A 27070-nucleotide genomic window follows, 5' to 3' on the forward strand; every position below is an offset into this window, starting at 1 on the left:
TCTTTCTGATGAATTTTATGGATCAGCAGATTTATTCAGAGTTATTTAAAAAGCAGTTAACATTCCATTAGCAACAAACTGTGATCTGTGTCAGCAATAAGACACTGTTCAGTCATTTATTTTAGAGCAAGAAGTCACTGCAGGGAGAAATACCATTATTAAATATCTAGCAGGCAGATAAACACCCTGGATGTGCCTTGATATTTATCTTTTTTATTATAAATATTAGATTTACCTGTTACAGTCCTATTGAAATATTTTGATTTTAACTATTTTTCTTGCTCATTTCAGACCAAGGAAGCCAGCAAATGCCATTCTTATTTTTTACCCTTCATATTTGCAGTTAAAATATACTGCTTAAACTGTGGGTAAAATAGCATTTACAGAGTTCTTTTAATGTGGTTTTATGGTGCTAGTCAAGCTAACCCAGCACCACCTTTCTTCCAATCTATACTGGATGATCCAAAAGACCACACTTAGAATAACCCCTTCTTCCCCAAAATAGAAGTTAAGGGAAGAGATCTGGGTAGTTATGTCCAGGGTAGGTTCTTCAGTGTTAATTATGGCAGGGTGAGTCTTGGGATAGGCACATAATTGCACCAGTGGAGTAGGTGCAAGTGTGATAGTCATAGAGGGTTGTGCAGCACCAGTGGAAGCAGAAAGTGTTAGGGCACAGACGAAAACTCCTGGGGAGGTCTGTGTGAAACAAATCCATCCTTGGCAGAGCATCAATAAAATTTATAGGGATGTGCTAGAATATCTGGGTGGAGAAAGAGGAAGTGTGTGGTCTAAATTAAATGGCTCAACCGCCTTGTACAATCCAGGTTTCTCCATTGAGAACTTGTTCTTTTAGGGCCAATCATGAAATACAGCCACAATGTTGTGAGGATTTTGGCACAATACTCCCCCCACCCACACACACACACATGCACACTCTGGAGCCTTCCCTCACGCTACCAATTCTTCCTGGAATGACAGGGTTTAGCACTGCTGTTGCCCTGCTTCCTGTGGAGGTCATATTCAAAGAATGAGTGCATCTAAGTCCTAGACAAAACCCCAATGTCAACATATCCTAAAGCTTCAGATCACAGCATTGCTGATCTAGGCTATTAGGATTGCTAGGTAGGGACATAATCCATACATCACTACACCCACATAATGCCCATTCATTTTATCTCACTGTAAGAAAGTGCCACTTGTTGAATGCTCTAATGTATGTTGCAGGCTGACCCAGATCCCTGCGGTCTTCACGACTGAATGAATTTAAGTGTGTCTTACAGCATCTTCCCCCACTTCTCTGCCAAGGATAGCTCAGCCAGAATTCCACAGTTCTTGTGCTACTGATATAATTTCACTGTACTCTTGCCAATGAAGCTGACACAGCAGAGACAGTAAATCAGTAGCTCCTACCAGTTCCACACCATCAATATTATAAATGCATCCTGCGGGGCAGGCATTACCAAGCGCCCTTGCTGTTTGCAATGCTCAAAACAACTTTTAAAATTTGTAGTTCTTAGTTTACAGAAAGTCAAAAAGGATACAAGTAGGAAGCAACAAAAAGTATTTTTAAAAACCCCTGTATTGAACTAGTATTAATAACATTGCATTAGTATTCAATGCGGCACATGCATTGGTTAATTAAATGACTGGGAAGCCCTTAACCAAGTGCTTAATTAACTTCAGTAATACCAATAGTAGATTGCAATGGTACCCTATACTTGGGGGCTTGGTTTTTCTATTATGGCTATCCTAAAAATGACACAGTGATATTCCAATGTTAGGACACTGCAGATCTTGCAGTATTTTTATGTTAATATGCTATCACCACTTGATCAGGGAAACTCAGCAAAAATTCCCAACACATTCTCCCAAGTAGGTAAAACAAACTCTACACTGAGTTGCTCACTAGAATTTTTACAAAATTTATTGTTTTACAATTCACTGTGCATAAAGTATTTAGTCTGAGTAAATACAGCTCTTCTAAAAAATAAAAAAATATATAAAATGAGGGCATTATGCTTTATTTTGCTCTTAAAACGAGAGGTGCTCCTTTAATGGTGGAGGACACGCCAGTGGATAACAGTTTCATATTTTCCCGTACAAAGTTGCGTTGTTGCACCGTAGCTGATCTGACATAGGTATTCCTGCAGTCAACTTTTGCTGATGAACTTGGTGGTTCAGTTTGTGGGGGCAGGCCGTTGATCTCATACATCCATTGCATTGCTGTGGTCTGAAAGCACCAAAGAGAAATTTCACTAGAAATGAGTTCATAGTCTATTACTGTGAAGCAGACAACAGCTATCTGCCACAATGTGTGTAATTAGGTCATTTATTGTTCCCAGCATAGGGGGTGCCTCAAAAAGCTACATTACCGGAACTGCACCATGGTGCAAAAAAACATTACCATGCAATAATAAAGCAAGGCAGAACATTTCATTTTATGAACTAAGAGCAGAGCGTTAGAAATATGTATACTGTCTAGCGCCCTAGGTAATCAAAACTCTTGTTAATGCTCAACAGTTTGAGATGCAGCTTCTGAGGGAATTAGTTCACAGCAGGAAGCAAGCAGAAATAATAAATGGGCTGCTGGCTTTATTTGTACCCCAGGGATTAATGGGGTGCTTGAAATAAACAGCATCAACTTCTAGCATCTTTGTTTGGGTCAAGTGAGTCATCTCACACTATGGGTAGGAAAGGCAACTCAGAATTCCGCACTGTAAATTCTGTACATGGACGGAGTGTGATATGGATACTACAGCAACCAAGAACAAAAGTAATTTTCAGGTACCTTCTTTATAGCAGAGCTGACCCATTTCACTAGAAGGAGATATCTAGCCACAGAAAGGATATTTTATAAGCATTTATTTTAGAGAAAAAATCCTTAAGTCCATGAGCTTACTACAGTAAAGTCCCCTATCAGGAATCCCATTGTCAGGGCTCACCTGTATTACTAATGTTGCTGTGTGTTTCTTGCTGTACATATTAGGCTTGAATCCAACAGTGATCCAGGTTCCTGTCGAGTCAAGTGGAAGAAGTTCCCCAGCTTGAGGCGATACAGCAAATTCTGGATCGCTGCCTGTTAGGAAGTATGCCGTGTAAGGCTCTGGGTACCTAAGTGAAGAGCATTCAAAATATATCATACAACATTTATTACCATGCAACGGTAGTCCTAAATAATTGGTATTCTGCTACAGGAGATCAGCAATGAAATATTAATGGTGCCTTATAGCTGTGCTTCCTGCTGTTCAACTTCGTACATATACTGCTTTTCTTAGCCTGCCTATTGGAGAGACTTTCTGAAATGCTTTCAGTAATACTTGCGCATATATATATATATATATATATATATATATATATATATATATAAAACTAACATGGTTTTTTAATGTAAGTTTATCCTCCTTACTGCAGGCATTCATCTAACTACTGGTTTCCTCCTTACTTGGACAGAAGGAGGCAAATGTGTTCCATTCAATCTACCACACTTCTTTCAAGGAATCTGGGAATCTTCCAAAGTAAGGAGAAGCTGCAAGAAATAGTGCGCACGCGCGCGCGCGCGCACACACACACACACACACACACACACACACACACTTACCGTAGTAACAGCAGCTTCAAGAATCTAAAACACAATTGGTTAGGAAAATCATTGACCTAATAAGTCCTAACTTAAAAAAACAAACAAGCACTACTGGAAAGGTTATTTGGCCAGCATATAAGAGGCCAGTCAGTAAAAGTTCAGAACCTTGCATTCCAGAAAATGTTGCTGACATCCTTCCTGTAGGATAGGGCAGAGTTGTGCCTGGGAATCAGCTGGAGAAATGAGAAAATGCAATTCTCCATTCACCACCTCTCTCTGCAGGTTCCAGGGCAGTAACGGATCAAACCAAAACATCAAAAAGGAAATGAAGGCCAACATCACCTAGATTAGTGTTGTAGCACATCATGAGCCTAAGGGTACTTCTAGTGATAGTAATAAAATAGTAATAAAATACTGGATTGCTCAGTAACAAGAGAATAAATTGCCAAAGTTGCGTTTAGGGAATACAGTGGTACCTCGGGTTACATACGCTTCAGGTTACAGACTCCACTAACCCAGAAATTGTGCTTCAGGATAAGAGCAGAAATTGGGCTTTAGCAGCGTGGCGGTAGCAGGAGGCCCCATTAGCTAAAGTAGTTCAGGTTAAGAACAGTTTCAGGTTAAGAACGGACCTCCGGAACGAATTAAGTACTTAACCCAAGGTACCACTGTAAATAAAAACACTGACCCTAAAAAAGTGGGTAGACATGCTAGGACAGGCTTCCTCAACTTCGGCCCTCCAGATGTTTTGAGCCTACAATTTCCAGCATCCCTGACCACTGGTCCTGCTAGCTAGGGATCATGGGAGTTGTAGGCCAAAAACATCTGGAGGGCTGAGGTTGAGGAAGCCTGTGCTAGAACATGTTGTTGCTGCTCTCCGTTCCTGCTACTGCAGACCAGACTTACTGTATAAAAAACATCCCCACATGGATTAGGGAATGGTCTATTACTACCCTGCGAATAGTTAGTGCTTCCAGAATTTGTAAATCCAGCACAAGCCCACTATTTCATGGCACTGATAGTACACAGCTAAAGACAGCCCTCGTCCTAAAGACCCATATGTATTCTTAATTGAGCCAGTTTTTTGTAGCAGTTTTTGATTATTACAACTAAAGTAATCTTGGCTCTTGAAACAATTTATGATTGCAAAGTAATTCTCTGCAAAAATAATAATAATAATCCCCAAATATTAATTTTAGGCCTTCTACATTATTCATACATCCATGGATGTGTTCTCAAGTTTATTAGATTATACCCAATCATATTAATTAGTTTCTAAAGAACATATCGCAAAGGTAAACTGGGTCACTTGGTATTTCAAAGCGAATATTGCAATGATTACCGTATTTTCCTTCTGTACACAGCGATTTTTTATATAAACAATGCAATCTCTAACTCAAAATATAGTTCCCAACAAAAGCAAGCCTTCTTCAGGTGTTCTGTGTTTAATTAACATGTAAGGGGGAGCATGGGGGGGACATCCTAATTCTGCTTTCCCATTCCCACCCCCTCCATAAATCAGAGGGATAACTTCAACAGGGAGTCTTCTTTACTAGTTGAGGCTCCCTGTGTGATTTAAAATCCTGGAAAATCAAGATGTGGGAATCTTCTATGAGCTGAAAAGGCTCCCTGCTGCAGAAGTTATCCATTCAACTCTTGGAGGGCAAGGAGGGAGGAGTTAGTGTGCTTGTCTTCCCCCTCCCCCTTGCATGTTGATTAAACATAGAAGTAAGATGGCTGAACAGGACAATTTGATCCAGGTCCACAGAAATAAAAAAATAAGTACATTATATGGGCAAAGCCATTTAATTTGTCAGATAAATAATAAATTACTTTTTCAATTCCACGATTCCCTTCTTTTTATGTATATAAAAAGCTTTTTGAGGAGCAAAAATTATTAAAGGTTAAGAATGGACTTTTTGAAAAAAGAAAAAACCAATTGGGTATTGTTTGAAATGCACATTTCAAGGTAGTCTTATTATCATGAGATAATTTACAGTGGTAAAGTTTAATATGACAAGCGCAAGATAGTTGATAGGCACTTTTCAAGAAAATGATGACATAACTACAGGAGTATAAAGGGCCCATCATTTATCATCATTGATTGCATTATGTACCTGTCCAAGAGAAACTTTGCTTTAATCAATCACTCTGGGGCATGAAGTTTAGACAACAAAAGATATTTCAGCTCTATGGATGACCCACTGCACTTTTGGAGAGAAAGCTCAAAACCCCTTAATGAAATAAAGGTTGGTTACACTGTTAGGTAACCCAGCCAGGGGCCAATATTACCTTGGTGTCTCCATAGTGCCATTTTCCAATAAGACGTTTTAAGTATTTTTCAGTATCAAGGAAATCTTGCTACGCATATGAGTAACATTTTGCTCACAGCAGGTTTATATTAACCACTGTACTTATATACCCCACACACCATGCTCTTCACTAGGGTCTTGATTCTTTTCTTACTTTCCCTACTTCTTCATAAAATCTGACAGAGACCTGAATAACCCTGAATAATAATATGGATGGATGGATGGATGCCCACTCAACAGCTGCTAAGGTTTGGGGCGCCTATTTCTGTCAATGTTCTCATTTAGACAGTGAAAACATATACAGTGGTACCTCAGGTTACAGACGCTTCAGGTTACAGACTCCGCTAACCCAGAAATAGTACCTTGGGTTAAGAACTTTGCCCCAGGATGAGAACAGAAATCTTGTGCTGGTGGTGCAGAGGTAGTGGGAGCCCATTAGCAAAAGGTTAGGTTAAGAATGGTTTCGGGTTAAGAACGGAACTCCAGAACGAATTAAGAACTTAACCCGAGGTACCGCTGTATGTGTCTTTTTATATATAGTTTTCAGCATGATACAAGCTTACTATATTTATCATTAGTATGATCCCATGACTCATTTCTTTCTCACTTTTGAAATAAATGGCCAACCAGCAATCATGGCACACCTAGTTATGGTTGGGGTAGGAAATAAGTGCTGCTTTTCCCAGTGAGACTTGCCACACCTTCAATTACATTGTCTTGTGCTTACAGTACAGCACCATGGCGATTCAACTATTACTTTCTGGTGAGTGGGTATTACAATATTACAATCATCAGACCCAGTGCTAATTTTAAAGGGGGGGGGGGAGAGATGCAGGAACTCACCATGAACACCTCTCTCATTCTCTTAGAATGGCAATGGTGCCTACCTGAGAGGTGCCAGAACTGAGTTCTGGCTGGAAAAAAGCCCTAATCACATCTAAGGAAAACAGAGAAATCTGAGCTTCCCTGAGATTTCAGGATTTAAAAAGTATCGGGAATTCCACATTCTGGCAATTCTTCATCTGATAGCAAGCCTAAGGAATTAAACTTCTCCTGGCAGCACTATAAAAATGCTTGTTCAGCAAAACCAGGAGGGATGACAACCAGAGTAATGAATAATATGAAGTATTAGTTTCCTGGGACAAATGCAGTGTGTGTCCAATTTGATAAATGACATTTTACCCCAGTCACCCTTATCTGCCCCATGTATGCTGTCATGTTTGTTTGTTTGTTTGTTTGTTTGTTTATTAAATACAGTATATCCCACCTTTCCCCCAGAAGATCCTAGGGCAGCATATGATGTCTAGTAAAGCCACGGGTGCTATGGAAAAGGCAAGGGGTTTGATCCACACTCTTAACTGTTCCTTGGCAAGTGGGGCTTGCATTCCATGCCTTTTAAATTGGGCACAAACTGGAAGACCTGCTAAGATTGTTTTCATTCAGTCTAAGCTCTTGAGTGCAGTTGATCCCTACCAAGAGTTGGTGCTGAATTTAAGCCCAACTTTTGGCATTAATCCTTGCAGCCATAGCTTGAATACAAGTGGGGCTGAGAGGAAAAAATCAGTAGCATGCTTTGAGTGCACTACTGATTCTTTCTCTGAAGTCTCAATCACCTGACTACTACTACTACTACTACTAATAATAATAATAATTTATTTCTACCCCGCCGATCTGGCTGGGTTTCCCATGATGTTCTATGATAGATGGCTGTTCACATCTGCCAAAAGTGGGATGCGGAGGGTGGACCAGATATGGGCAGATCCAGTTCTTTATCCCTGTCCTATATAAAAGCACTAAAAGTAGTACTAATTGCCACTACCTTGAAAGTAATGTACCCCACAATTTAGATCTGTGATGTGTAAAATATGTGTATTTGGCCTGCAGATTAAAAACACTTCCAAGGATATTTCAGTGTTTAGTGAAAGATAAAACATTTTAAAACATACTAACAGAAATATATTAAACATATTTTACTCGAAGTATGATTTGCTGAGTTCAGTTACAATATGCTTAGGACTGTGCATGCCACTATTGGTGTTCTGGCATCAATATTATTTTCTACATTCTTTTCCTAACAAATAGAAGTCTAACAGTACCATTCATTTTCATAGCACTCTCCTACTGTAGTCAGGCAAGTGAGGCCTTCTAGCTCATAAGGCCCACACCTCCCACACCTGAATGAGAGTCATTTTCACAGAAGAAAGGCATGCCAGGTTGCTGTTATTTTAAACAGTGGCTTCAAATATTCATCCAAATATTCATCCAATCCTTCATTACTAAGCTAGAAACCTTATGACCTTCCTGTACTTTAAAGTTCTAGATATGAGGTCAACAGGGCCAGAATACTTTCCCTGTGTAACAAATGCAGGTTTTTCCTATTCCTCAGAAGATGATGAAGAAACACATGAAGAAGGGCGCTCATCAAGGGAATTGTCAGCATAACAAACTACATTCTTTGCTAGAGAATAGAAAGAATGGGGAAAACAGGGGCGGAGAGGAATATTTTCCAAGTGTAATAAAGGCTGTTCTATGGTTTCTCTGACATGAATAGGCTGCATCAAGCTTGCATCATGGATCCTCTTTCTATATAACTATAATGATTCAGACTTTATTATACCCTTTCCTGGAACATTAGATCTCTTCACTACTATCAAACACCTACCAGCAGATTACAGCATTGCCAATGCAATTACTTCAACTTTTGTGCTCAGAAACAGCCTGTTCTATTGAACCTGATAGCTTCACCATTGTGACAGAAAGCACTGCCATATTTTGAAGGGTCCTCTCCGCTGACAGCCATGAGCGATAGCTATAGCAACTGTCCATCTCAGGTACACAGACGCAAGAAGTGGGCTCTTTGCAGAAAATCAATAATGGCCAAGGACATCCTTTGAAAGTGAGGAAGTTAAGATTTCAACTCGCACTCTCGCCTCTCTTCCAAACACTTAGATGAACAGGCAATAAAAGCTAGATTTAGAAATTATGAAAAATTCCTTGTTCCCATTATTTAGAGATAGCAAGCTTCCCAAAGCTTTCCTTAGATTACTTCAGAAATTACCTGAGTTCTTAAAAAAGTAAAAGAAAAACAGAATTTAGGCTCAATCCAAGGGCTGATAAGAAATACTCTGTCCTTTTCCCCAGCTCCATTCCCCTCTGTGGAGGTGTATTTGGCCTGCAGATCATGGTGTATTTGGCCCTTTCCCCATGTTTTCATTCCCATAGTGTTTTTTCTTCACTCACAGAGGCAGGCCCACTGAGAGATGGGTATAGGTGGTACGGGGCCCAATGTCAGAATGGGTCTACCATATGGAGCAGCAACTGTTACCTGTCTGTGTTACTTGCAAGCAGATCCACAAGGAAGCCCATTTGCAGTGCTTCAGCCGCTGAAAAGCACAGGAGCAGAAGAAAGTAGCAAGAGAGGGTGGAGCAAGGAGGCAGAGGAGCACCAAAACTGGCCACTTTCACCTCCAGGTAAGAGCTGCTCAAGAAGAAGCCAGCCAGCAGAGGGGAGCAAGAAGGCCTGCCCTGTGGCAGCAGGAAGCAGCAATTACATCATGCTTGCAGGCATCTGTGGCTATACCTTCCATACACTGTATGTCCCCACCCAGAGAAGGACCCCCAGGGCTACTGTCTGAGGGGGTGATGTGGCACACACCGACACTGCCGTCTCCTCCTCCTCACAATTTCTCTGCTTTTAAGGTGTTTGCTGCCACTGGGAGCAAGCAGGAAAAGCAAAAGCAGCACTGACTTACCAGGAAAACAGTTTGAGGAGGGCAGGGCTACATTGAGATATTTTCCTCTTGTGTGTTCTCTTTTGTTTGTTTCAATCAGGGGTGGCAAATTGTTTATTGTTCTAAAATGCCTGGGCTGTGTGATCTTGCAGCTAAAGCATGGAGCAGTGTGCATGCACTTTCCAGGTGCTTTACTGGCTTATTTATTGTTATTCATGTTTTCATACTGTATTTTATGCTGCTTCTATGTTGTATTGCAATTAAGAGTTTTAAATTTGTTGTTAGCCTCCCAGAACCCGGTTTTCTGAACTAGAAAGGGCGGTGTATAAATAAAAATTAATTTATTTATTTTTTATTATTATTATTTCTCAACATGGTGAGCAAATGTTATACTGTAGCTTCCTTTTCCTCTACTAAGAAAGGCTCAAAGCTGTGTACGTGGCCTTCTCCTTCACCCCTTTTTATCTTCACAACAATACTGTGAGGTAGATGATTCAGCTGCCAAAGTTGTGAAAGTGCACACATTATTTTTTTTTTTTTTTTGCATGTCATTCTTGACCTGGGTTGGCAAGCTTTCCCCCCCCCCCCCGTTTTTCTCGTTTTGTGTTTAAGTATCAGCCCTGTGGAATGTAGCAGTTAAAGGAATGTGGGGGGCTGTTTTCTTTGTTCATGTTGACTCCTCCTAGGAGCTCAAGGTTTTGTGCATTGTCCCCCCTCCTTTTTATCTTCAGAACAACCCTGAGATATAGAATTAGACTGAGATAATATATGTATGTAAGCAGCAGTGCTTGCCAATAGATTGCAGGGTTTAAGAATGCAAGAAGACCCGAATCCACATACAATGTACTGGACCCAGGAAAGCACGTTGACAACCCTGGCCATAGAAACGAATGGAACCATCAAATCTTATGGGCAGAGAAGGAAAACTACTCCATTAATTCCTATTAGAGTAGGAAAAAAGTTATGTGGGAGAAAACATGACGTAAGAGGGAGGAGCTATTGCTACAGTTCCAACCCCATCCCAGATTTTGCCCAGTGCTCTTCTTAAAATCAAGCCCTGTGCAATGTAATGGAAGCTTTTTAAGAAGCTGGTGAGGGCTCTGGTTTTGGGTTTCAAAGCTCTCATGATCCCTGGCTGACAAGGACTTTGCTGAGTCAGTGGAAAGAATTGGACAGCCAAGGCATTGTTTTGTTTGGGCTTCAAATCCCAGTGGGAGAAGAATCTGGGAGTTTTAAAACATCACCGTGTTTTTGAGGCAGGATTTTATAGGCTTTTGAAATTCTCCCTCTCCAGAATCCTTATAAATGTATTATGCTGCAAACTTATTTATCCTCTATTTATTGAATTAAATCCCACTCTTCCATTGGAATACAACATGGTCTCTCATGTATATACTGTTATAAGTCTGGGGTGTTAAGATGGTGTCAGACCCCTCTAATACCTGGATCGAGCAAGTGTTAATATCCAATCAAGCCAAACTAGCTTCCTGTGAAGTGATAGCCTGGGTGATGAGTCAGTAAGGGGAATTAAGGGGCAACTGATAGATAGGGAGTTGAACTGGGGCGGTTATGTGAGCGAGATGCTGGAGGCAAAAGCAGCTGCTTTGAAAAGGCAGAGAGAGCGCCTGGCTGATTTCTGCAGGGATCCAAGGCTTTGGCTGTGGGAGAAGCAAGACCCTCTTAGGGTGCTGATGCTGTGAACTCCTACATCACAGGCTCAGGTTGTATATAGGTGTAAATAAACCATATGTCAGAATGACACCAAAGTCTGCACTGTGCCTCATTTATAAAAGGAAACATGAACCCTCGATGCGTACCTGGAACTCTGGAATCTCGTGCTACGCAGAGGTGGAGGTGGCCTGCAACAATACTACCTTTCCCAGCTTTGCCTTGTACTTTTACACGTAACGTAATCCTTTGCATTTACCACTAATTATTAACATTCTAAGATACCATTGGAAATGCTGTAAGAGCAGTCTGCTATCGAGTCCTTGCTTAATGACTAGATTTCATCTTTGTTTCCATTATTTCCTAGTTAATACAACATACACACGTTGATACAAAATGGAGCCCGGGGAGAAAGGCCTTAATTTACTCTCAGTAATTTGCCCTGATTCACTTCCTGGTAGATGATATCATTATCTTACTATGTAACATTTTCAATTAACCAAATTTTTTGTTTGGTACGTTTTGTTTAGTAATTGTTTTTTTGATTCATTCATTCATTTTTGTTAGGGCAAGGCAGAGCTAGGGCAGTGCCTGAAACTTGTTGCAAGAAACAAATGCAAACCCCAAAATGCTCTAGGTACAAGGAATACCATCATTTTAGACAGAACATCTTTGGACAATATATTCATTTTTTATGCTACATGATTACAGAGGAATAATAATAGACTGATGATGCTGATGATGATGATAGTTATATCCCCATAATGATCCAGGAAAGTTATTCACCTGAAACAATTTCTATTGGTGTGTTTGTGTATGGGATTCCTCAATTATTTCTATGGTCCCACAGCCTCAATAAACGTTAACCTGTTTAGGCACCACATTCTTAGTAAAGCATTATTTCCAAGCATGTCCTGATCTACTTGCTCATTGGGATTTATTTATTTTTGGTGGGGGGAGGAATCTGGCATCAGTCTTATTGACTAGTTGCATATTGTCCTTAAATAAGCTGAATCCCGTTGGATGCTACATTTCATTCTCGAAAAAGACCTTTAGGTTTCCCCCCTTAGATATTCTTACCTTGTTTGGCTTGTAAGCTTAAATTTAACTACCGATTCCTTGTTTAAGCCGGCTGCCTCAATATTGATGACATCATCCACTTCTGGTTCAGTGGCAACAAACAGTATTGGAAACTTCCAAATGCCTCCCGTGACACACTGTACCACCAATGTTGCCGGATGCCTTCAAAATTAAGTTTAAAATATTCATTATAATAGAAGGCATAATGCAACGTAAGTCAAATAAATCAATGTCCAAGGTGCACTTATATTCTTGTAGACCTGTAATGCATTACACAGCTGGTCATAAATTGGATTGCAGATATTATTTTTATGCAGGATAGTATATCCATTCTTACTTTGGAAAGGGCTGTCAGCTAAATATCACATTATTTTCCCCATCTGTTTCTGTAAAGAACGAAGAACCAAACTAATTGGCGCAGTCTAATTCACCTTACGCTTACATTTCGGTAGCAGTCTTGATTTCTGCAAGGTGACACCTTGATTTATCATGTTGCTGAAAAGGAGAACTGTTTACAGTATGGCAACAGTATGACAGCTCAGTAATTGAGATGTAATTTAAGTTCGAGTTTCCAAAGAAATGTAAAATTCTGTCATTAAAGTCAATGACAACTCCCACAGACTTCACTGGAGATGGAATTTTATTCCTAAAGAAGCTGCAGCTTAAAAAGAATTTTTATTATCTCCACCCACCCCTGAACTGCTGTAACTATTTAACGTGTTCTTCCGATATAGTTAATCTTGACAGCAATAAAATATACTGTGGGACAAAGGATGAGTGACAATGAGCTGTCCAACACCATCCAATAAATTCCACAGAGAAGTAGAATCTGATTCCGTATATCTCAGTCAAACGTTATCCAAAAGCCCCTAGATTTATTTTCTTCACTGTTCTTCACTCTCCCATAATGATGCAGGATGAGACACCATTTGGTGTTTCACATAATGAGAAGTAGTGCATTTTCAGAACAATTCAACTCCTCTTAGATTGACACTCATTGCCCAGCTAGGGCCAATGACATAAAAATGGCAAGAATTGGCCATTTTCAAAAGAAAAGCAGGAATGAAATTGGGAAGGAACAGAATGTATTTACTCCTTGCTGTTGATACAGTGCTCTGTATGAACCCCAGGGCATATGACACTTATGCAAGCAAGCTTCTGTGGTCACTTTAAGAGATGGCACAGTTCCAACATGTTTTTGCATCACACGAATGTGGACGTTTTTATGGATCTCCATGTACAAATTCAGATTCCTGCATCAGAATGAATTGTTGAACTAGAAACACAGCTTCAGAAATCAGGATGGCAACTGTTGTTTTTTATAAAGTTCCAAAGCACACACATGCCATCACTCCACAGAAAAAAACCTGAATCTATATTGCACATCATATTTCAGTATGCATGTGCAAACTTATTTCCTCTATCTTGTGCATAGACCAAATTTTATGGCATATTTTTTTGGGTTTGTTGGGGTCAATGCCATCAAGATTCCAAATCATGCCACAAGTCTATGCAAACATAGCAAGCTTCTCTTTATAGACCACTCCCCTCAAAAAATAAATAAATGTGCAGTTGAGAATGTGGGGTCAGGTAGGTAGCCGTGTTAGTCTGACGCAGTCGAAATAAATTAAAAAATTTAAAAATTGTCCAGTAGCACCTTAAGAGACCAACTAAGTTTGTTCTGGGTATAAGCTTTTGTGTGCATATATCTGAAGAAGTGTGCGTGCACACAAAAGCTTATACCCAGAAAAAACTTAGTTGGTCTCTAAGGTGCTACTTGACCATTTTAAATTTTATTTACTTATTTCGAGAATGTGGGGGTTAGGCTAGCATATTCTGTCTCTCCATGTGACCACAGTTGCATGAAAGGAAGCACATGGAAAGATCTATTGAATGCACAGGAATAGTGGTAGTCAGTATTTACAGGCCCCTTGGGTGTCTGTGATGCATAAGAGAATTATCACCATCCACATGGCACACAGGAAAAAGCACTTCTAGTCCTATGTAATTAATAGACATACATGCCATACTTGGCTATAGATATGAATAAAACATCCAGACCTAAATAAGCCTGAAGAAACAACAACAGAAAGGGGTTTCAAGGAAAAGAAAGGAGGCCTTGTACCAGGTCTAGAGAAATCACAATTGGGCACTGTACCTCATTGGTTTGCTAGGTGCAAATATGATATTGAAGATCAAGGTCATAATTCCAGTTTTCAGATCCCGAAATTTCTTCAGCAAGTTTATAGCTACTGCAGACTTCAGCTGAGATGCCACTCTATCAGATTCAAACTCAATATCATATACAAATTCTTCTTGGGTAAAGAATCCTAAAAAGAGAGAGAAAGTAAGAACATAGCATTGTACATGTAGTATAAATAAAATTGGGTTTCAAAGAGGAGAGGCTTGCTGTTTTGGAAAAGGTTTGATACCAAAAATGAATGCTTTTTATAGTCCCCACCCCCGCCACAATATCATCCTTTGCCCTCTTAGAAAGTAAACTACGTGTATATATATTGTCTGCAAATTGATCCCTCCGCAATCTGGCTGCTGGATACATTATATACAAGGTAATAAAATAGCAACTATTAATCATGTACTAATACCATAATATAAACAATATACTTCCTCATTAACGGTCAGGGCACAGCACAGCCCCTAGCTCCTTGTCTGTGATGTATTGAAAGGCAGACACCAGTACTGTGAAAACATAGTTGGCCATATTAGAACCTTTCAGCTCTCTGTGCTATCTAATTTAATGGGCTATGGTCAATTACAGATGACTGTAAACCTGAGTTTCTGAATAATAAGCAATTTAAGAAGTTACCTATGTATACCCGAGGATACAGTAGGGAATGGATAAAAGCACCTCGAGTGCAGCAATGTGCACCACAACTTTATATGCTGATGTGAGTTCAAAAGTTACCTAGGCCTTGTCCAGTTTGAATAGCTAGCACCAGAGAAATGGTGCGGTGTGGTGATTTTAATCAATTTCTCACCGCTGCAGGTGTCTATCTCCTGAAAAGCTGGAGGGACTCTATGGAACAGCAAGGGAAGTGATGCATGAGTCTGCAAGAGGAATGAGGAACTGGCAAAGCTGCTGCCCAGTCTTCTTCCTCTTGTGAGGCGTTCCCAATGGATCATGGTTCTTTGCATGAATAAAAGGGGTTTTTCCACTTCTGGAGAAGCATGTCTGGATCCAAACAGCAAGTGCTTCACTATTGTACTATGGTTAACGTGGCACTAAAGTACAATGAATTATACAGTGCACATGCTGAAAATGACAACTCATGAAAAAAGACATAATTCTGTGGGTAGGCATATAGGATCTGCTGATTTGATCATGGTCTCCTCCTCTTGGGGATCTATGCATGCTATGACATTAAGGTATGAAAACCATTTCTTGCCTTTGTTAAATTGATCCACTGCTAATTGTGATACTAAAGTGGGACATTCACAGTAGGACACAACTGAAGGCTCATAATTATTCCTCAGCAGAAAATGTCACCACACAGAGGCTCTAACATAAAAATGAACTTGGTGGGGGAGAGGAGGGATGACATCATTTGAAACCTACCACAGAGACAAAATTGCTACTGCTGAACAGATGTTTCCTTCAGCAATCAAATCACTGGATACTGCATAGTGAATGTTTATTGTATTGTTCACACCGTTCAGATATGAAGAAGATGGAGCTGCAGTTGGTAATTGTGTTGTACATTCTGTCAATGCATTTCTAAAAGGACTCTATTAGCTTTGCTTCCTCCATATGTATGTGGCACCTGCCGTCATTCACCAATAATACATATTTATTTATTTTTGCTGGGGGCTTTCTGTTTTATGAACTCTGCTGTGTCTCTGTTAAGCACTCTGAAAGTATTTTACAGCACCTGAGGAAAAACGTGTTTTGTAAGTACCAGCTGAAGGTATATAAAACTATTTCTCTTTGCCAGTCCCATAGCTGGTTGTGAATCTCCACTGCAAATCTAATTTAGGGCTGCTCAAAACAGAATAATGTAATTAGATTTTCAGTGAGAGCTGCAAACTCTAAAGACGACCACATCATCATGCTATAAAAACCCCTCTGTGAATATGTTAATATTTTAGTTTTAGTATCTAGACAGCTCCCAGACACACATGCTGCCTAAATACAGTGACAACTGCTAGAAGCAGAAAAGAAAAAAGACCATGTATCATCATCACAAAATTGTCTAAAGTTGTGCGATTAAAATCAAACGACGAAATTTCCAGATGCTCCTAAAAAGCTCACAGACTTGATGAAAATGATAACGCAACTTAGAAAATATTGGAGTCTTAAAAACACAATGTTACAATATAGAAGATGAAGCCAGAATGAAGCTTCTAGTGTTTCTACCTACACACATGAAACAATGGGCAGTATTCAGCACACTCATTCAATAGGGCAAGGGTTTACAACTGCACAATGGAACTCCCACCTCCCCACTCCTGCCTTTGTGATCTGTTCTGGAAAGTTCAAGGAATATGGCAGAGGAGGAGAGAGGGGGAAGAAAGTTCCATTGCAAAAGTATATGTAACCTGATCCTGGAATTTTTACGGCTGAAAGGTGGGATTTAAATACTCTAAATAAATAAAGTGGTACCACCCCAAAGGCAGGTTTACTGCCTCTACCAGCAGATGCTAACTCTGAGGCAATGACAGCTTACTTTGACTGCTTTTTTTAGAGAAGGTATAATTTCACAATATTATTGTTCAAAAAGTTATATTAATAGGAATTATTGATGCAACAGCATGTGTGAAAGTGATGTGCTATAGAACATGGTAAATCCTGTACTTTTGTTAAAAGTATAAAAAAATAAGCAGTGTAAGATCTGTTAATTTAGGAAAAAATTCAGAGAATCACATAAAGAGAGGTAAAGTAAAATCACAATAATAGAAGAATGAGAGAGGCAAGTCTCCTTCAGTGCACATAACCAGTCATGAGGTGTAGAGATCATTTTTCTATGTAATGAGCTGGATATTCATCAAGGGTTTCATACTTAGGGCTTCTCTTTGGCTGTCTTTAGAGAAATGATGGGAATAATTTATGGCTGTACTTTTGTCATATCTGCCTCACCAAGACAGATTCTAATTGTTTGCAAGGGCAACTTAAGTCTTTGTTGTCATGCTGCTGCTTTTTTCAGACAATGGATCATTCTTATGTGAATCATATTCTCATGAGGAGGAATGCACATCTGTCTCCTAAGCAGCACTGATAAGGGCAGAGATCTAGATAGAGGAGTGAATCTTTCCACCAAAGGAGGGATGCTAGCCTTTGGGTCCAAAATAATGTTTTTAGGCTACTTCACATGTGAATGTAGGGGTGATTCATGGAAATCCTACAGTTTTGGAAAAGATAATGTGGCGATCAATCCCAAAAGGGCTTAAGAGAAATGAAGTTGAAATTCCAACTGAGCACTTGTACAGAAATAGAAACTATTGGATAAAATGGCTACAATTTGCTCATGATTTGCCTGACTCAATTATTATATGACTATAGTGTTTTAGATTGATTGCAGAGAGGGTTGAACAGCTAACAAAAATGTTACTTCTCTTTGGATGCAGCAGGATTTGGAAGAAGGAAGTGCTGCCAATATCTCTATTAAAGTTTCCAGGGTTTGTTTCAATAGCTTTGAATAGGAGGCGTCAAGAGATGGACAAACCTGAAAAAAGTTCAATTTGTAACTAATTCAGTATAATCCATTGAATTAATTTAGCCTGAAAGGTAATCCTGAGCACTGGTGTGCATCAGGGCCTAGAAGCCACTTACTGTACTGAAGAATTCATGCTAAAAATGATAGTTGGAAAGACCCAGTTCCCAAAACGAATGCCACAGACATTAGAAATTCTTTTTTATACTCCTGAACAAACATTACGTATCCATGGCAAGCTGCGTATCATTGGCTATGCAGTTCCATTGAAGCCAAACTGCCTAGATGTGCCTTGCATCTGCTAAAGCATCAAAGGCACCATCTGTAGATACCTCAAAAAAACTGTGCTATGAAGCACTCCTAAAATCTAGCATTTGCTATAGTAGCGTTCCCTGTGAAAGGATGCTCTGTTTTGGCCTGGAGATGCCTGGAGAGAAAGCCTCTATTACAGCATGTTTCAAACAAGCTGACTTGCAACACTTCCTGGTATATCCATTCATTACCGTCTCTTTGACTGTAAAACTCAGCCTCCCTCTCTTCTCATTTGTAAATTTAAAGTAAACAAAAGAGCATCAGGCTCCTTCTGTCAAGCCAATATAATTAGCTAAAATTTCCCTGCCCACCTCCCCAACAACAGCTAAGGAAGAAGTTTAAATCACGGGAGGCTCCAGGGAGAAAAGCACAAAAGGCATGTCAATCCCTTTACCCCTACTTGCAGGGGTAGCAGAATGAAGATGCAATTTTGGAAGTCACTTCTCAGACCTCTAGGATAAGTGCTTCCTGACTGGCACTGTTTAATTTCCCCCCAACCTGGTAACAGCCAAGAGCACAGGATTGCTAGTCTTTGTTTATATTTATTAAAGCTCAACCTGAGTATATACAGTAATGCTTTCACCACAGAAGCTAGGAATCTCTCCAACAGAAAGAGTTCTCATCTCTCTGCATAGTGAAAAGGAACCCTCAACTCCAACACATCAAGCCACTTTCTTGAATATATTGCATTATTAACCCCCCACGCCTGCAAACCCAGTAAGCTGGCCAAGCCCTGACTCTCTCCCCTTCCTCTATCTTTTGCATTTAAGCCTGACCAGGTGCCTTTTTCTTGAGGAGACCTGTTCCTGTTATGCTCATTTGCTACTTAAGCCCATCCTCTGCCATTGCCCAGAAAGCCTTCCATGTTGCTTCCTTCAGATTCTTGCCTTGAAACTGCAATTCTGCGTAAAGTTCTTAATGAATGTGCTAATGCCTTTTTTGACTCAATTAAATTAACCTTTCATCTTTCTTTCTTGCCCTTCTTAACCTTTGGGGTGCCAAATTCTGGAGTACATCCAAGGTCTCAATGGCAAAAGACACCCCCCCCAAAAAAAAATGGGATGTCAGGGTTGCATGTGAGAACTGCAGGCTTCTGTGCAAACTGCACATTTCATAACAACGGTCAAACCCAGATAATGCAAGAAAAGGGGACATGTAAGATTAATGTAGGGTGAAAAAAGAATATCATGTTTATCCTAAATAAATAAATAAATGCAAACACTGACAACATTAATTACCCTAGCCTTAAAAACATACCAAAGATACAATATGACTATCTCGATCAACAAATACTTTTATAGGACTTAGGACTACCAGTGTAAGATCTGTTGGGTATAAGCTACCTTGCATGGCTATAGGCAGTAGAGGGCAGGGTTGCGACTAACAGATAGGGGGAAAGACACTTCTCACTATACCCCAAGCTCTGTCTCCCCTTTGTCTTTTGCATGAGGCAACCAGGAAACTAGTTTCCACCATGTAACCTTAGAAGTATGTAAATATGAAGCAACTGTAAGTAAAAAAACCCTTTCCCCCCCTTTAGCAATGCAACCTTGGTGTGTTTTATCTCTTCTTTTAAGCAATGCTAGTGATGTGTGAATGAGACAGAACAGGTGGCGGTGGCACTGTGCAGCTCCAGGTAATTCCAGCTTCCAAGCACTTTTAACTCTGCAATAAACCACTTTTATTTTTCCAAACCCCAAAACATCATCACTGTGATCCCTGGTGTGAATTCATACCAAGATAATATGCGAATGCAGATAGCATGATGAAAGTATAAGGTTAAAACAGCCTGAGCTTCCCCTGCCACAGAAATGGTCTATGGTGTGTAAAATGAACTATTATGGTATGCCACTCATAAATGATTAAAAATATTCTAGTATTTTAAAACAAAAAATTATTATTTTTTACATAAATAGATATGATTTCTAAGGGGGGAAAGCAAGGATGTTTAAAAATGGTCAGTTCACACCGTCAAGTCACATAAATAGGAATTAAACATTCCCGTCATTGCATACATTTTATAAACTTTAAAAATGCATAGTCCTCAGGAATACCGATGGGGGGTAGGGCAAGAGCATACAAATTCACTTGCTATTTTTAACCTCATGGGCCGAGTAACCCTCTCCTTGTTGGGCAGAGTGGGAGCCTTTTTTTGTGTAACCTGCTTCAGGTGCACCATATGGCCCCTGGTAAATCCAGCAATGGAAAATTTCTGTGGGGTCCCCATTCCCTTGATGCCCTAAGCACATGCTTATTTTGCTTAATGGTTAATCCAGCCCTGAGTGTTGGGACCAAGGAGCCAACTCCTGACATGTTCTAGAAATACTTTGTACCTAGAAATACCTATCGCTAGCTAAATGTGATGACTGGTGGGCCATTTATGTCAATGAAACATTCTGCAGGCCTACTGGGCTGGAGAGAATGTGGCGTCCGGCTCATGGACTTATGACACTTACAACATTTATGTCACTTCCTAAGGCCCCTCTGTTGGTTTTTAACTAACTGCAGAAATACAGCCTCAGTGGTTTTAGAAAGGTTGACAAAGTCTCGTCTTTTTCAAATTGATTCCAAATGATTCTGAAGTCTGTCAGCAATGTAAAAAGGATCTATAACTCTAGATCTGACAATTTAATATTACAGAATGAATAATTCACTGTCTTTTAAAATATTTTCTTGCATAATTAATTTTAAATGTTCATTTTTAATATGCACATGATTTTACTTCAGATTCTCATACTTCTTCTATTTAATCCTCTCAGTTTAGGTAAGCCACATATTTTAAGCACTCAACTCACACCTTTTTTTTTCAAAATGGAGTTTTGAAATACAGAAAGATCAATAGTTTTTATTCAGATATACACTTTATCTGCCAAACTGGAACTTTGATGAAACACAGGAATGAATAAAGTTTTTTTGTTCTCCAGCTAATATTGAATTTTGCTACAAGTCTGAGCAATAGGGTAGACTGAGCTACACTTTTAAATAGACGAATTGTGTCCTCCCTAAAAGAGGGCACGTATTGCGGTGAGACTTGGAGACCGATCTCCTGTGTTGTGGGTGGGTATGATTGGTCAGCCACATCACCCGATTGGTAGGTCTCTCGATGTTGGGTTCAATCTGGCACAGTCCAAATGGATCAAGGGACCTATTTATGCCTATGCACTTGACCCAGAGCTTCCTCTTTTGGTGTGTGCATTCAGAACACCCGCCCACCTCTCCCTATTTTTAGGGCTTGTGCACTTGACCTTGCTATGCCATCCTGTGTCGTCTGTTGTTGGGACAGAGGCATGGCAGGAATTTCCCCCACTTAGCTGATTGGCTGTTGCCATTTGGGTTTCGCCTGCCAAGTAGCAAATTGTCACAACTTGTAAGGTTGCAGATAGGCTGTGGTTCAGGTGATAGGGATGGGGGAACGCTCTCGCCATCCCTATGTGAAGGGTATTCCGTTAAAGGAATCCAGGGACTCAAATGGTTTGGTCAACCCCTGTGAGGGGGTTGTGCCAGTGCCTGAGTCCAGGGGGACATTTGGGTGGTGGAAATTGTTCCTGACTTTTTTGCCCATCCAGGTGTTCACCCTTGGCTGACGTGTGCTGGAACCCTGGGTCAGCGCTACCTGCAAGGGTGCAGGGAGCTAGTCGAACCAGAGCCTATGCAACCACTCACTTTCTGTAATCAATAAAGTTGTGGCCTTAATTCTACCATAAACCAAACTAAAATTTGAGTCAAGTGTGAACTTATTTAGGGGGGAGGTCTCGGTTTGAACACATAACTGATTTCAAATGCATTGCACTCCAGCATTTGAAGAGAAACCATTTTTTCTTTTTGTTTTTTTAAAAAGCGTGAAACCTTCTGCCAAAATGGATGTCAATGTCAAATGTTGTGCTAGTTCCTCTTTCTCTGAATGTCTTCTTGATTTGTGCCTTGTCAATATGCTAGGAGATGAGAATTTGACAGGCCGGACTAATAACCAATGATAAGTTGCAAAGGTGGAAGCTGGCAAAAGGACTAAATAAATCTTCACTCAGCTGTTGTTTTTGGAGACAAATGTTATACTACTGGGAGGAACATGCTTATTCTCACTTACTTTAAATAAAGTTATGGGAGTAACTGTTTTTGCGTGCTGAGGTCCCCCAAACACCCTTTCCCCAATAATTCACACATCACACATAATTTTTGTTTAAGGTTTTTGGCATAATTTAGGCCACAACTTTATTAGCATACAAATTGTGAGTGGTTGCATAGGCATTGGTTTTGACTATCTGTCCCCCCTGCCTTGGGGACAGCACTGGCTCCCGGATTCCAGCGAGAGCCAGTGTGGAGGAACAAGATCAGGGATAACTGGAGCTGCGACACAGACCCTCAGCTTCTCCCTGCATGCTCCTAGGGGCTTACATGGCCCAAACCCGATTCCAGGGGTTTGGACGAAAGGATGGTAAGCCCCTGAATATCTTTAACAAAATTCCCGTGCAGCAGCAGCATTGGAGGGGCAGGCACAGGCAATCCATACCCCTCCACCAACCAATTTAAACCAATGCCTAACCGCCAACCTTACAAGTTGTGACGATTTGCTACGTAGTAGGCAAAACCCAAAAGGCACACACTAATCAGCCAATTGGAAAAATTCCCACTAGGCCCCCGCGCCAATGCGGACGACCCCCTGACAGGCAATAGCAAGGTCAAGGCGAAAGCCCCAACAAGGGAGGGCGGGCGGGTGATCCGATGTCCACAGCAAAAGAGAAAGTAGCTTCTGTGGATCCTGCTTAAATACCCTCTGTTCCCTCCCCTAAATCTGCAACATCAAATTTGCCCCAGCAACAACAACTCCAACCAGTGCTAGGCTCCTTAATACCAACTTGCCTAGCTAAATACAGGGTGCTTTGTCCGGCCCCATCCGCAACACGTGCTCTCCTTTAGTGAGAACACGCTTTGCGTGCTGAGGTCCCCCAAACACCCTTTCCCCAATAATTCACACATCACACATAATTTTTGTTTAAGGTTTTTGGCATAATTTAGGCCACAACTTTATTAGCATACAAATTGTGAGTGGTTGCATAGGCATTGGTTTTGACTATCTGTCCCCCCCGCCTTGGGGACAGCACTGGCTCCCGGATTCCAGCGAGAGCCAGTGTGGAGGAACAAGATCAGGGATAACTGGAGCTGCGACACAGACCCTCAGCTTCTCCCTGCATGCTCCTAGGGGCTTACACGGCCCAAACCCGATTCCAGGGGTTTGGACGAAAGGATGGTAAGACTCTGAATTCCTTTAACGGAATTCCCATGCAGCAACAGCATTGGAGGGGCAGGCACAGCCAATCCATACCCCTCCACCAACCAATTTAAACCAATGCCTAACCGCCACTCGAGCCCTTAAGCTCGCCGCCAACCACTCACATACTCACACACACCCTCAACATATCCACCACCGACTTTAACCAAACATCATTCCCAACTGGTGACAGATGAACACCATCCATCATAAAGAAGTCAGTGGCTTTAAATGTAATGCGGGTGTGCGGAATCACAACGCCCCCCAATTCAACCACCAACTTGCTCACCGCAGAATTAATCCGCTTTCTAACCCGTTCAGTGGCAGCCAGACAAGGACTACCTCGCCACTTACGGCGTTGAAGCAACTGCGACCAAATTATTTTGGTTGCCGGCACCATGGCCGCCAACTCCCGCAAATCCTCCAACATAACAGCGCGCAGGACATAACAGGAAGAAGAAACCATGTCATTCTCCCCAAGCTGAATCACAATCGCCGTAGGGGGGGGGGCCTCAAAGAGAACACGCCTCTGCAGAAGCGGAAGAAGCTCCTTCCACAGCATCCCACGTCTGGAGATCCAGGACACCCGAACGTGCTGCGGAAGGCCAAGGTCATCACCCACTCCGGACTGTCGCGCTCTGCTAGCAGCCCAGTATACAATACTGTGCCCCACAATCCAGATGCGTATAGCCGCTGGACCTAGGGTGAAAACAAGAGACGTGAGCACACAATCCGCATCATTTCTGTACATAGCCCCTGTACGCATCAGACCTCCACCGGCCCATGTCCTTAATCCTTTCAACTGACAAACCCCAGTGAGCAGCTGTCGTTGCAGCCCCAATTCGAAAGGAATGAGGCGCAAACTCAGAAGCCGCCAGGCCACAAGCAGTTATAACCTTGCGCAACACCTTGGTGAACTGGTGGCGAGCCAACGGACGCCCATCCGCATGAATAAACAAAGGGCCCTCACCTGGCGGTCGTAGAGCCATATATTTTTTGAGACCCTTAACCGGGCAAGGACCACTAACCCCAGTTGCTGGGAGGCGAATCAGCGCTCCTTTTCCCTGTTGATCAGTTTTAGAACTCCTAACACTGATGTGCAATTCTGACGGATACAAATTCACATCATGCAACAGCAAACCCCTTGAACCACCATCCCGCTTTGGCTCAAGGACCACCTCACCCACTCTCAGGGCCCCAAAGAAGGCTAAAGAAAAGGCTGCGGAGAACAACCGAGCCTCAAAACTGGACCAACAGATGCTCCTTAGTTTACTGTGCATCTTAGTCAACAATTGAAACGTAATGGGCCGTCTAACATGCGGCCTGGAGGGACGAAGTCACCCCCATCCTTCAAGTGCCTTTCGCACCACAAACTTCCCACAAAGGTCCCTGTTAAAAAATGCTTTGCTGAAGAAAGAAATCGCTGCGGAATGCAGCCGCAACGTTCTGCTCGCCCGCCGATTCTGAAATAGATGCGCCAGGTACTGCAAAACCTGGGAGGTAGAATGGGGGTTAGCAACTTCACCCACCACCGGTTGCCCAGAAAGCTGCAAGAAATCCTCCCAAGCCTTTTCATAAGATCTCAAAGTGGAGGGGGCAAGGGATGCAGCTACACCCTGTAAAACTAAACGCTGCCAAGTTTCCAGAGATGATCCGGGAAAAATTCCGGACGGTCTCGAGCCACTGGCGCCAGGGACCTGAACCGCTCCATCTGAAAACGGGACAGAGCACCAGCAATCTCATTAGACACGCCTGGCACAAAACGAGCAGAAAATACAGTGTTAGAATGCAGACAATGTAAAACAAAAGCCCGCAACAGGGCTGATACCCTAGGTGATCGTGAAGACTGCTTGGCTAGCACGTTCACCACTGGCAGGTTATCGGACCAAAAACAAACTCGCCGGTCCCTGAAATGCTCGACCCACAAATGCACGGCCACTACAATGGGAAAAAACTCCAGAAAGGTTAGGTCCCGGATTACAGATTCCCCACGCCAAGCTGTTGGCCAGCGCTCTGCGCACCATCTACCGTCCCAATACACACCAAACCCCAAAGACCCTGCGGCATCAGAGTGCACCTGAAAATCAGTGTGGAGGTTCAAAGTGTCCTGCCACAAAGATACCCCGTTGAATTCCCCTAAGAATTCCAACCACATACGAAGGTCTGCCTTCACCTGGGCAGACAGGCGCACCCTATGCCGCGGGGCTCTCAAACCTGACATCAGTCTGGCTATGCATGAACAGAAGGGACGCCCAGGGGCAACTACTCTACAGGCAAAATTCAGGTGACCCAATAACGACTGTAATTGCCACAAGGTAACCTTTTTCAAGGGCAGCAGTTCTCCAATAACTCCTTTAAGGGCCAGAATCTTATCCGACGGCAACCTGGACGTTTGAGCTACCGTATCCAATAAGATACCCAAATAAGTCAGCTGCGTGGAAGGACCTTCGGTCTTCTCCGCAGCTAACGGCACGCCCAGCTCTTCCGCCAAGTCAGCAAAGGCCTGCAGCAACATTACGCAGTGCCCCGAAGTACAATCTGAGGCCAGTAAAAAATCATCCAGATAATGCGTGACACCGCCTAAACCAGTCCTTTTGCGCAAGGCCCAGTCCAAAAATGAGCTGAAACATTCAAAAGCCGCACAGGCTACCGAGCAGCCCATAGGCATGGCCTTATCAAAGTAAAATCCCCCATCAAACTGGAAACCTAGCAACCAAAAATCGTCGGGATGAATAGGAAGCAGTCGAAATGCAGATTCTATATCGCATTTTGCCAACAGGGCACCCGGCCCAAATTTCCAAACCACCTTGATCGCCTGATCAAGAGAAGCATACCTCACCGTACAAAGCTCCGGGGGAATAACATCATTTACCGATGTGCCCTTTGGATGTGACAGATTATGGATTAGGCGAAATTCCCCCGGGGCTTTTTTGGGAACTATACCCAACGGTGAAATATGCAGGTTGGGGAATGGGGGAACTACAAACTACAAAAAGGCCAGCCATACGGTGTAAAGCCAGCTCCTTCCCAATTTTCCTGCGTGCCACCTCTGGCATGTCCTTCACCGACTTTTGATTCGCAATGTTCCCAGCCACTGGGTTAGAAACCACCGGAATCCTGAAACCCAAGGAAAAACCTTCTCGCAAGTAAGACGCCGCCTCCCGGTCAGGGTATGACTGCAGTAATGATAACAGCGGCTGCAGTCAAACGGGGGTATAGGCTAAAGACAAATTACTACTTTGCAGCTCCCGCGGCTGGAGCCGAGGGAGCGGCTTTTGGGGGCTGCTGAGAGCCCCCACCCTTCCAAAAGGACCGACGGCCAGAACAAGCTGATGCCGAATTGTTCCCGGAACACTTTTCACATGAATGGGAATATCTGCAAAATTGTCGCTGGCATGTGCCCTTATTAAAATCCCAACAAAACAACTTACGGCCCACCCTTGGCGCGACAG

General features: G+C 41.9%; 1 protein-coding gene across 1 annotated transcript in view; it reads right to left on the reverse strand.

The window, feature by feature from the left end:
* Positions 1-1898: 1898 nt before the first annotated feature.
* The window catches only part of CFAP47 (cilia and flagella associated protein 47), a 200419-nt gene continuing 175247 nt past the window's right edge, over positions 1899-27070 (reverse strand). Inside the window, exons 61-64 of the mRNA XM_081908931.1 lie at positions 14530-14701; positions 12372-12533; positions 2943-3111; positions 1899-2230 (exon numbers count right to left, since the gene is read on the reverse strand). Of these exons, the coding sequence (XP_081765057.1) occupies positions 2021-2230; positions 2943-3111; positions 12372-12533; positions 14530-14701 (713 nt within the window). The 3' untranslated portion in view covers positions 1899-2020. The remainder of the gene's footprint in view (positions 2231-2942; positions 3112-12371; positions 12534-14529; positions 14702-27070) is intronic.

This window comes from Podarcis melisellensis, assembly GCF_964234715.1.
Source record: "Podarcis melisellensis genome assembly, chromosome: 4".
Lineage (NCBI taxonomy): Eukaryota > Metazoa > Chordata > Lepidosauria > Squamata > Lacertidae > Podarcis > Podarcis melisellensis.